This window comes from Mobula hypostoma, chromosome 9 (genome assembly GCF_963921235.1).
Source record: "Mobula hypostoma chromosome 9, sMobHyp1.1, whole genome shotgun sequence".
Classification (NCBI taxonomy): Eukaryota; Metazoa; Chordata; class Chondrichthyes; order Myliobatiformes; family Myliobatidae; genus Mobula; species Mobula hypostoma.
The window spans coordinates 49,423,838-49,436,222 of NC_086105.1; the positions used below are offsets into that span (position 1 = coordinate 49,423,838).

Here is a 12,385-nt window from a genome sequence, read left to right on the forward strand (position 1 = left end):
CCAATTCTGAATCCATACAGAAAGTTTCCCTGGATCCCATGCCCCTTGACATTCTTCATGAACGTACCATGTGTACCCAATGATCAAAGCCAGAGCAATCTCTTCCCTCCCTTTCTCACACAACCTGGGGCATATCCTGTCTGGCCTTGGGGACTCATCTATCCTAGTGATTTTCAAAAGTTAATGTGCATCCTCTTTCTCAACACCAACATGCTCCAGCATAGCAACCTGTTCTACTCTGACCTCACATTCATCAAGGTCCCTCTCACTGGTGAATACTGAGGTAAAGTGTTCCCTTACCTCCTCTGACTCCAGGCATGTTTCCTCTACTATCCCTGTTCAGTCCCATCTTTATTCTAATCATACTCACATTCTTCATGTGTAGAATGCCTTGGACTTTTCTTAATCATTCTCACTAATGTCTTCTCACATCGCTTTCTAGTTCTCCTAAGACCAGTCTTAATCTCCATTGTGGCCACCTTATAAACTCCAGAGCCCTGTTGATCCTTGCTTCCTAAACCATAGATATGCTTCTTTCATCCTCTTGACTCAATGTTCCATATATCTTGTCAGCCATGGCTCGCTCATCCTACCAACCTTTCTCTATCTCAATCCAGAATCCTTTGCTGGAAATCCTGGTATTTCTGTTGTGAATTTCCCTGAGTAAAATCTGATTCCAATTTACACCCTCAAGTTTCTGCCCAATAGTGGTATAATTCACCAATTAAACTTTCCCATACTGCCTGCTCCCTGGTCAAGGCTATGCTAATGATCAAGGAGTTGTGGTCACAACCTCTTAAAACGCAGACTTATTGAGAGATCTGTCACCCGAACAGTATCATTGGCTGTACCAGATCTCGTAAGGCCTCTCCTCTCGATGGCTGTGTACATACTGTGTCAGGAATCCTTTTGTACTAATGAGGTGGCATTCAATGTTAAGGAAGTGGAAGTCGCCTATGCTACTGGGGTGGAGTGGTCAATGGAATGCTACAATAGAGTGATTGCCCCATTCGTATTTTTGACTTGAACACCCACACTGACCCAGTAGACAATCTAAATAATCCCTCCATGACATCCTTCCTTTCTACAACTGTGATACTATCTCTGATTAGCAATACCACTCCTACCACTTTTCTCTCTCTCTCTATCCCTTTTGAAACATCTAAACACAAAACATTTAGCAGCCATTCCTTCCCTAGTGACAAGCCAGTCTCTAATGGCCACAACATTATAGTTCCATATATTGACCTACACTCTTTTAAGTTCATTGCCCTTGTTGTAAACACAATTTCTGGCTACTCACTCTCTCCATTAAGCATGCTATGGACCTTATCTGAGATGAAACCACACACCATCTGGGTGTCCCTTTCATGCCCACATAATCTCCTGTCTCTTCCCCCTAACTAGTGAATCCCGTCACCATCACTCTTCTCTTATCCCCCTTTTCCTTGAGCCATAATGCCAGACTCACTGCCAGAGACCTGGTCAATGTAAATTCCCTGGTAGATTGTTCTCCAACCCCAAAAGTATCTAAAGTGGCATAATTATGGTTGAGCAGAATGGTCACAAGAGTACTCTGCTGTCTATTCCCTTTCCTTCGCCTAAGTCACCGGTTACCTGCCTTCTTCAACTGAGGGGTCACTACCTTGCTGTAGTTCTTATCTATCGCCTTCTCATTCATTGAACAAGTTCCAGTAGAATCTTGGCAATATTTATCATAGTCTTAAAGGTGTTCAGTATGTGGTCATGATCAACAGTATCAGCATAATGATATCTGGTAGAGTGGTCCGAACCGGAGTTCACTCTTGCTCAGAATGTGGGCATCACCAGCAGAACTGATTGTCTATCCCAATTGTGTCTGCAAAGGTGTAGGGAACTGCTCGAGTCCTCTACTGCAGATTATACAACGAGGTCATTGTGCTGGGATTTAGACCTAGCAATGTTGAAGAAACAGAAATATTCCCAAGTCAAGATGCTGGGCAATTTGGAATAAAGCCTGCATGAGTTAGTATTCCCAAACAGCTGCTAACTTTGTCCTTCTTGATTTGCAAGATGCTGGTAAGTAACCTGGTCGAGACATGTTGCATGTTCTGCATACAGCAACCTCCGTGAGCCATTCATACAGCGCATGAACGGTTATGATGGTGGATGAGACTCAGGCCATGTGGACTGCTTTGTCCTGCATAGTGTTGAGTTCCTTGAGTATTTTTGGAGCTGAAGCATTTGAGGATATTTTATCTTGCTTCTGACTTGTGTCTTGCCAATGATGGAAAGGCTTTGCGGAAATTAGAAGGCATGTCACCTACCACAGGATACCCAGCCTCTAACTCACTATTGAAGCCAATGGCAATAATTTGGCTGGTCCAGTCAAACTACTTGTCACAAGGATGGTGAAACTTGAAATCTTGGCAATTGTAATACATTGAATAATAAAGAGAAATGGTTGGGCACTCATATGGGAGATGGTCATTGCCTGGTACTTGTGTTGTGAATATTACTTGTCACTTGTTAACCTATTCCTCAGTGTTGTCTGGGTCTTACTGCAAGCAGGGCTGGGCTGCTACAAGTACTTTAGAGTTGCAAATGGAATTAAAAATTGTGCAATCAGCAAACACAATGTACTTAATATCCAGGGAAGTGCAATTTTTAAAAAATCTTACCTATAGATATGAAAGAATTATAGAAAATCAGATGCTCTTGCATCTAAGAAGGGAACAAATATGCTTTTTTTTAAATTAAAAGGGATGATGCCAGGAAACAAGTTAAACCATAGCCAAAGACACAATAGTGTATCATCACTGCAGACAGGCTCGTTCCAATCATCATCAAGTGGGACTGCCATTGTGAGGTTTCAAGTTCCTTGGTAAACACATCACTGAAGATCTCACCTGAATTGTACACACTGGTTGTGTGGCAAAAGACGCACAACAGCATCTCTTCTACCTCAGGCGACTGAAGTTGTTCAGCATGAGGATTTGGGGGCTCAAGACCTGCTAAAAAAGCACTATTGAGCGCCACCTGACCAGCTGTATCACTGCTTGGTACAGGAACTGTACCAACCTTGATCACTGGGCATTGCAGAGAGTGATACAATATCATGAGCCCAGTGCATCTCTGGATGTGAACTCCCCCCCATTGAGGATATTTACAGCAGCAGGTGTGTAAAGAAGGCCCGAAAGATCATCGGGACCACCAGTCACCCCAACCATAAACTGCTTCAGCTGCTTCCGTTTGGCAAATGGTACCGCAGCATTAAAGCCAGGACCAACAAGCTATGGGACAGCCATTGGACTTATAAATTCACGTCTGTGCATTGTGATGGAGTCATAATGCAATGAGTTTTACTCCTCCACATTGTGGGACAGATGAAAGATTTAAATAAATTCAATCAGAACTATCAGGCTTGTGTGACACGGAAGCACCAAAGTAAGGCCAATATCACTCACTTCATTACTTGCCTTCAATCTGCTCAAAGTAACAATTATTTGTCTTTTAATTCAAGACATTTAACTGGCTGCACAGAACTGATGTAATCTTTATTCTTCAGCTGGGACTTTTTTCAACATTCTGGTTAAACGTGTGCACCCAGTCGATGCAAATCAACACAGCTCCTGGAACTCGGGCTTCGATCTTCAGTATTGACTTGCTGATGATCATGAATGAGGACTCCAGCTTGTCCTCCAATTCCCCCACCCTCCATGTCTCTAAATCCTTCTGTTCCCAAAAAACCAAACCTTCAAACACTACACCCAAGCCACAGACTCAACACGATTTAGACTGGAAGAGTCCATAGAAAACTTTCTTGGTGTGTCTGTACTTCAAAATAACAATCAAAAGATCATAGGAGGAGTAAGCATTTATGGCACCCAGGAGATTTAAGGTGTGGTAGCATGTGTTCTGAAAAAGCCTTTAAATAAGGAGGATCCCAGCTTTTGTGTAACTTATGTCATCTGAGGTGGAAACCTCCAATGTCAAAGCCCAATAAATATTCATATTCAGAACTTATCAAATGAAGCAAATGCAATTAATTTTTAGATAATCAGAATTGGATTTTTGTTTCTCGCCCCAGAAAAAGTCACATTTTAATGCAGAGAATACGAATATGAACACAAGGATACTGAATACATTTGCTATATGCATGCTCTATTTTAACACAGCTTTCTCTCCACAACCCCCTCAAAATATCACCTGCATATTGGTATTCAAATACTTGCAAAAATTAAATTTTAAGATGTACATTTCTTGAAATACCAATAATTTGTATGTTAATTGATTAGCAAGATCCACAGGTGATTTGATTTCAATTTAAACAATCTTTTGAATCTATAGCTGAGATGTCTTTTGTACCAATATTTCATTTTAAATTCCATTTCATTCATCTGGATTTCCATCTAGAATCGATTTAAATGAGAAGGGATTAAACTTGTAGCCAGCTCCACTGTAGAACTTGTTCTGGAACTCCACCCTAGAGAAGATAAAACAATGGATAGTTTGAAATTCATTGTAGGTAATACACATATTGAATGCTTGTCATATTTGGTTAGCTCTATGTATTCCCATGACTTGCTCTTGCATTCCAGTACATAGAACATCCTGTGAACCAGGTTAAGTATAGATCCCTCAGTGGGTGAGTATTTTGGAGAAAGTGACAACTCCCTGAACTTTACCACAACCTTGGAGAAGGATAAAAGCAGATGATATAGGAATGTACTTAATTGAAGGAGGGCAAGTGATGATGATATTAGGCAGGAACTTGGGAATGTAAATTGGGACAGATGTATTCTGGGAAATGCACAACAGAAAAGTGGAGGTTGTTTAGGGTGCACTTGCATAGGGTTCTGGATAGGTTTGCCCCATTTGAGGCAGGGAAAGAATGGTAGGGTGAAGCATCCATCATTTTCAAGAGGGAGAAAGAAGCCTACTTCAGGTTCAAAAAGCAAGGATCAAACAATGCTCTAGAGAGTTACATGGTGGCCAGGAAAGAACTGAAGAATGGACTTGTAGCTAGAAGAGAACATGAGAAGGCCTTGGTGAGTAGGATTAAGGAAAATCCTAAGGTTTTCTACATGTACGTGAAGAACAAGGGGATGACTAGAATGAGAAGGATCGATCAGGAATAAAAGAGGAAATGGGCCTGGAGTCAGTAGATAGAAGAGGTTCTTAATGAATACTTTGCTTTAGTATTGAGGACAGCATAGAATAGGTTGATATGCTGGAACATGTCAACGTTAAGCAAGTGGACATGCTGGAGCATTTAAAAACCATTAGGATAGACAAGTCCCTGGGGCCAGGGGGGGGATATACCCCTGGTTACTACAGGAAACAAGGGAAGAAACCGCTGTGCCTTTGACGATAAACTTTGGGTGCTCACTGGCTAAAGGAGTAGTAACAGATTAGAGGGTGACAAATGTTATTCCTTTTTTCAAGAAAGATAATAGGGATAATACTGGGAATTGTAGACTAGTGAGTCTTACATCAGTGGTGGGCAAACTATTGAAGAGGATTCTTAGAGACAGCACTTGAGCATTTGGAGAAGCATAGACTGATTAGGGACAGTCTGAATGGCTTAGAAGGACTTTTTTGAGGGGCAGCTCAGGCCTCATGAGCCTGATTGAGGAACTGACAAAACATTGATGAAGGTAGAGCTGTGGATGTTGTGTTTATGGATTTTAGTAAGGCATTTGGCAAGATTTCTAATAGTAGGCTCAGGAGGCATGGACTCCAGGGAAACTTGGCTGCATGGGTTCAGAATTGGCTTGCCCACAGAAGGCAGAGTGTGTTAGTAGATGGAGAGTATGCTTCCTGGAGGTCTGTGACCAGTAGTGTTCCTTAGGGATCTGTCCTGCAACCCCTGCTCTTTGAGATATTTATGAAAGAGTTAGATGAAGTGGAAAGGTGGCTCAGTAAGTTCGCAGATGACACCTGGGTTGTTGGTGGTGTGGATAGTGGGTAGAAGGTTGTCTTAGGTTAAAAGGGGACATTAATAGGATGCAGAGCTGGGCTGAGAAGTGACAGATGATAGTTCAGTCTGGAGAAGTGTGAAATGAAACACTTTGTAAGGCTGAATTTGAAGGCAGAGTAAAAGATTCTTAGTAGTTTGATGGAACAGAGGGACCTTAGGAGTTCATGTGCATAGATTCCTCAAAGTTTTTACACAGAGTGGTAGGTGCGTGGAATGAACTCCAAGGAGTGATGATTGAGGCAGATACATTGGGGACATACAAGAGACTGTCAGGCACACAAATGAAAGAAAACTGGAGGGTCATGTAGGAGGGAAGGGTTAGATTGATTTATTGTAGGTTAAAACATTGGCACATTGTGGGCCAATGATCTTGTTCTGTTCTACACAGAACTGCTCCATTTTCTATGTTCTGATGCAGAAATCTACCACTGTCCGCATCATTCACATTCATAAGCTTGAGAGTTTGATTCTTCCCCTGGTAAACTTGTTAGTATCCAATAGATCTGCTGGTCAATTATTCTACTGCAGTTTGTGGGATCTCACTATATCTGATTGGTTAGTGCATTACCTACATTATAACGTGACTAATTTAAATATTTCTTTTGTTTCTGGCACCTTAATTTGCGAATGGTGATATGCAAATTCTCTCCTACCTAATACTAAGTAAAATACAAATTGGAATAAATTGGAAATGTGAAACTCCTAACTTGTTGGCTTTGGAAGCCCAGGATGGTGATTGCATATTCTGAAATAAATGACTGAAAAGAGATCCCCGCAGTAGTGAAAACAGGGCTCCTGGTTTAAAAAAAAGATTTCTGCGCAGCTTATTATAGCTTCAACCTGACGTTCCAAATGAACAACTAGGAGCATGGCTCAAGGGAGCTAGCAGATGCTAAATTTCTAAAGCTTCAGAAAAGAATTATAAGAATGCAGATTTAGTTCTTGGAGTCTGATTTCCAATTACATTGCATATTATTTTCACATCTATACAAAAAAAAAGGCAAGATGGAGCCTAGGTGACTCTTTGCATGCAGCTCCGAAGGGAATCTTCAAATATCCCTGTTGAGGAGTACTGCAGCTGAAATTCAATCAGTCATGGGTAAGTAATAGCATTTTTAAAAATCCATCAGTCCTTCAAAACTGACGGGCCCTGGTTGGCAAACTCAGATCATGAGTGCAGTTCCGCTTCAAGGTGAAGGAAGCGAGGAAGGTAGGTTGGGTTGCAGGTACAATTGAAACACAGAGCCCTTCGACCCCCCCCCCCAACTCTGCACTGCACTGCTGGTGAATGTACAGTCTCTGGAAAATAAAACTGAAGACCTTAGATCAAGTTGCAGTACCAGAGAGACATCAGGATTTGCTCCATGGAAACATGGCTATCCCCCACCATTTCAGACACTGCACTTCAGCCCAAGAGTTTTCACTATCCACCGTAAAGACAGAACAACTGAGTACTTTAAAGGCAGAGGAGGACTTGAAATATGCTTCATGATCAACAGATCATGGTGCACAGATGTGGCAGTCCTATCTCTATCCTGCTCACTGATCTGGAACATCTTCTGGTCAAGTGTTGTCCATTTTACCTGCTGAGGGAGTTTTCCTGGTAGTGGCTCTGGACAAAGTCAAGCAGCTGAGCACCATGACCAGCAGCCTCGAAACTGTGCACCCCAATGCCTCCCCACGCATTGTGAGGGATTTCAACCAGGCTAGCTTGAAGAAGTCTCTGAACAACTACCACCAACAAATCACCTGTGGACCCAGAGGAGCCTGACTACTGTTATTTCACCATAAAGAATGTTTACCGGGCCATCCCGAGCCCGCACTTTGGAAAGTCTGATCACCTGGCTGTACTTCTACTCCCTGGGTACTGACAGAGACCAAAGACTGCAGCATCAGAGAGGTGAACCAAGAAGGTATGGGGGCTTACGGGACTGCTTTGTGTCTCTGGACCAGACAAAGTTAAGGGATTAATCTTCGAATATGAATGAATACACCACAGTCATCACCGACTTCAATAAGACCTGTGTGTGAGAGGACATGCCTTTCAGAACATACCGGACATACCCACACCCTTGCTGTGGATGAACTAAGAGTTTTATAGTCTGCTGAGGAGTAGATCTGTGACATTGAAGACCAGTGATCCAAGAGGGCCAGGTGCTACCTGCAAAAACTATTTTAAAAGTGGAAGAACAATTCTGATTGAAGATAGAGATGGGATCGGACGCACATCAGCTCTGCCAGAATTTGCAGGCTATTACTTCCTACAAGGCAAAACCTAACATCATGAATGGCAGTGGCGCTCCTCTCTCAGATGAGCTCAACTTTTATGTATGCGTTGAAAGGGAGAATAAAAGTGCACCTCTACGCTGCAGCATCCAGCTACCCTGTATTCTGTCCTGGAGACCGATGTGAGAATATCCTTTCAAGAGGGTGAACCCTTGCAAGGCCCCAGGCCCTGATGTTGAAACTGGTAGGGCACTAAAATCCTGTGCCAACCAGCTGGTGGGAGAGTTGAAGGACATTTTCAATCTCTCACTGCTTTAGTTGGAGGTTCCCACCTACTTCAAAGGGCAACAATCATACCAGAGCCCAAAAAGAGCAGGATGAGTTACCTCAAAACCTCACCCATTTGCACTCACATCTAATGTGATGAGGTGCTTTGAGAGGTTGGATATGGCTGGAATCAACTCCTACCTAAGCAGGGATCTGGACCCGCTGCAATTTGCCTATTGCCACAATAGGTCCATAGTGGATACGGCCTCAGTGGTCTCCACTTTGCCATGGATCACCTGGACAATAGAATTACCTAGGTCAGGCTGCATTACAACTCAGCGTTCAACGCCATCATACCCCCAGTACTAATCAACAAGCTCAAATATCTGGGCCTTTGTACCTCCCTCCTCAAATGGATCCCGACTTCCTCTTCGGGAGACCATGGTCAGTGAAGTTTGGAAATATCTCTTCCTCGCAATCAACACTGGGCACCTCAAGGATGCATGCTTAACCCACTTCTCTACTCTCTGTACTCCCACAACTATATGGCTAGGCATGCTCAAGTGCCATCTATAAATTGGCACAATTTCAGATGTTGATGAGGTGGTGTACAGCAGCGGTCCCCAACCACCGGGCCGCAAAGCATGTGCTACCGGGCCACGAGGAAACAATATGATTTGGCGATATGAGTCAGCTGCACCTTTCCTCATTCCCTGTCACGCCCACTGTTGAACTTGAACGCACGCGTCATCCATGTCAGCACAGGAAGATGATCAACTCCTCGAGCTTGCAAATGACAGCGGTCTGAAAAGTATGTTTGACATAACATCTCTGCCGGCATTCTGATTGAAGATAGAGATGGAATCAAAGTCAAGGCTAAATATCCTGAGATAGCCACGAAAGCACTGAAAACGTTGCTTCCATTTCCAACATATCTCTGTGAAGTGGGGTTTTCTGCAATGAATGCAACGAAAACTAAATTGTGGAATAGACTGGACATAAGGAACCCCCTTCAAGTATCGCTGTCTCCCATCACCCCTTGATGGCACCTCGTCTTGTTGCAGGGAAACAAGCCCAGGGCTCCCACTGATTCAGCGATATTGGCATGTTGCAATGATTTTATATGTTCATACGAGGAAAATATGCGCTGTGTTTAATATGCAAACGTTACTTAAAATGTTATGATGCTATTGACTTATAAGTGACTTATAATTGACTTATCACTATACTCATGCAAGGAAAATATGCGCTGTGTGTTTAATATTAAATTCATTAGATGATCCCTTTTAGAAATGAAACTGAGTGTATTAGCCACTTTTAAGTGTCTTAAAGTTGACATCACCTATATTCTGGTCGTGATTAACACCCCTTCCTCCCAGGGTTGCCAACTGTCCCATACTATATGGGACTTCCCGTATATTGGGCTAAATTGGTTTGTCCCATATGGGACCACCCTTGTCCCGTATTTCCCCCACTAAGGTAGAGCGTTCCTATGAAACCTTTCGTGCCAAAATGGCATAAAGCGAAGAAGCAATTACCATTCATTTATATGGGAAATTTTTTTGAGCGTTCCCAGACCCAAAAAATAACCTACCAAATAACACATAAAACCTAAAATATCACCAACATATAGTAAAAGCAGGAATATGATAAATACACAGCCTATAGAAAGTAGAAATAATGTAGGTACAGCGTAGTTTCACTGAACAGAATCGCCAAAACCAATTTGTAGAGGGAAAAAAAAAATCGGCACGTACACGCATGCGCACACAGGTGCCCGCGCAAGGCTTCATGGTCATGGTAGTCTTTCTTAGGGTAAACAGTGAGAAAGTTGGCAACCCTACCCCCCACCCCCCGTCGGTCCACAAGAATATTGTCAATATTAAACCGGTCCGCGGTGCAAAAAAGGTTGGGGACCCCTGGTGTACAGGAGCAAGATAGATCAGCTGGGTGAGTGATATCACAACAAACCTCGCACTCAATGTCAGTAAGACCAAGGAATTGATTGTGGACTCCAGGAAGAGGAAGTGAAGGGAACATACACCAGTTTTCATCAAGGGATTAGCAGTTTCAAGTATCTGGGTGTCAGCATCTTTGAAGATCTACAGTATCCTAGGCCCAGCATATTCATGCAATTACAAAGCCAGCAAAATAGCAGCTATACTTCATTAGAGTTAGAGGAGACTTGGTATGTTACCAAAAAACATGCAAATTTCTACACATGTACTGTGGAGAGCTTTCTAACTGGTTGCATCATCACCTGGTATGGAAGGACCACTGCACAAGATCAGAAAAAGTTGCAGAAAGTTGCAAACTCAGCCAGCTCCATCATGGGCACTAGCCTCCCCAGCTAGAGGACACCTTCAAAAGTCAATGCCTCAGAAAGGTGGCACCCAGCATTAGGGATCCCCACCCCATCACCCAGGACATGTCCTCTTCTCATTGAGGTGGTACAAGAGCCTGAAGACACACATTCAACATTTTAGGAACAGATTCTTTCTCTCTGCCAGATTTCAGAATAGATAATGTACACTACAATATCTTTTTTTTTGCTCTTTTTGCACTAAAATATATATTTCTTATTGTAATTTATAGTTTTTTAAAATTATATATTGCCATATACTGCTGCTCAAAACAACAAATCTCACGACATAAACCCGATTCTGAAAAAAAGGTGATTCTATTTAGCCCGGCAAGTGATGGTGGGCTTGCACAGAGCTTCTAGCTTTTCCAGCTGTGACAGGTTTGGGGTGGTAGAGAGGCACAAAGCTTCACGGCTCTAATGATCCCAGTCTAATTCTGACTACATGAAGTTTTAATGCTCTCCCCATGACCTGGTGGTTTCTTTGAGGCACTCTAGTTTGCTTCCACATCCCAAAAGATTGCTAGGTTAATTAACAACTGTCAATCATCGCTGGAGTGCAGGTTGTGTAGAAGTTGAAGAAGAGGGTGCTTGATGATTGACACAAACTTAGTGGCCTGACGAGCCCTTTTCTGTGTTACTTTATATATTTTTTTTTAAATTGTGGAGTATGCTCTTTTTGCCCTTCGAGCTCTGCCGCCCCAGCAACCTCACCACCCCAATTAAACCTAGCTTGATCATGGGACAATTAAAATGACCAATTAACCTACCTGGTATGTCTTTGGATTGTGGGAGCACCCAGAGAAAACCCCACGCATTCCACGAGGACGTACAGAAACTCCTTACAGAATGATGCTGGAATTGAGCTCCCAGGAGCCCCAAGCTGCAGTAGCATCACACTGACATCTATGGTGCCCTGATGACTACATCCAACGGCACTTAGTGACTCATGAAGCAACTCAATACTGGGCACTCCTGCACTTGTAAAGCTGCAAGTTGAGTTTAGTGAGCCATTCCATTGACCCTTCATCAGCAGGAACTAACCAGTGGAAGGAGTCAGAATTGAACTCCAAGTTCTCAAAGTAGGAATTAGTTCATTGTTATTTCTAAAGATTCACTAGTGAGGTGTTTGAACAAAGATGACGTAGCCCTAGAACAATACTTTTTGTGAAAATAGGAATGAAGGTAACTCAAACTGAAACAATAGCCCTCATAATGCAACTTATATGCATCAGACCATAAAAAAAGCAGAACACGAGGAAATCTTCAGAGGCTGGAATTTCAAGCAACACATATAAAAGTTGCTGGTGAACGCAGCAGGCCAGGCAGCATCTCTAGGAAGAGGTACAGTCGACGTTTCGGGCCGAGACCCTTCGTCAGGACTAACTGAAAGAAGAGCTAGTAAGAGAATTGAAAGTGGGAGGGGGAGGGGGAAAATCCAAAATGATAGGAGAAGACAGGAGGGGGAGGGATGGAGCCAAGTGCTGGACAGTTGATTGGAAAAAGGGATAAGAGAGATCATGGGACGGGAGGCCTAGGGAGAAAGAAAAGGGGGAGGGGGGAAGCCC

At 43.0% G+C, this 12,385-nt stretch overlaps 1 protein-coding gene across 4 annotated transcripts in view; it reads right to left on the reverse strand.

Moving 5' to 3' along the window:
* Positions 1-3,528: 3,528 nt before the first annotated feature.
* LOC134351712 (V-type proton ATPase 116 kDa subunit a 4-like) overlaps positions 3,529-12,385 on the reverse strand; it is a 78,001-nt gene continuing 69,144 nt past the window's right edge. For 3 of the 4 annotated variants that reach the window (XM_063058268.1, XM_063058269.1, XM_063058270.1), the window contains one exon: positions 3,529-4,465. In XM_063058268.1, coding sequence (XP_062914338.1) covers positions 4,372-4,465 — 94 coding nt within the window. In that variant the 3' untranslated portion in view covers positions 3,529-4,371. The remainder of the gene's footprint in view (positions 4,466-12,385) is intronic. The other variant, XM_063058267.1, reaches the window with a different exon arrangement.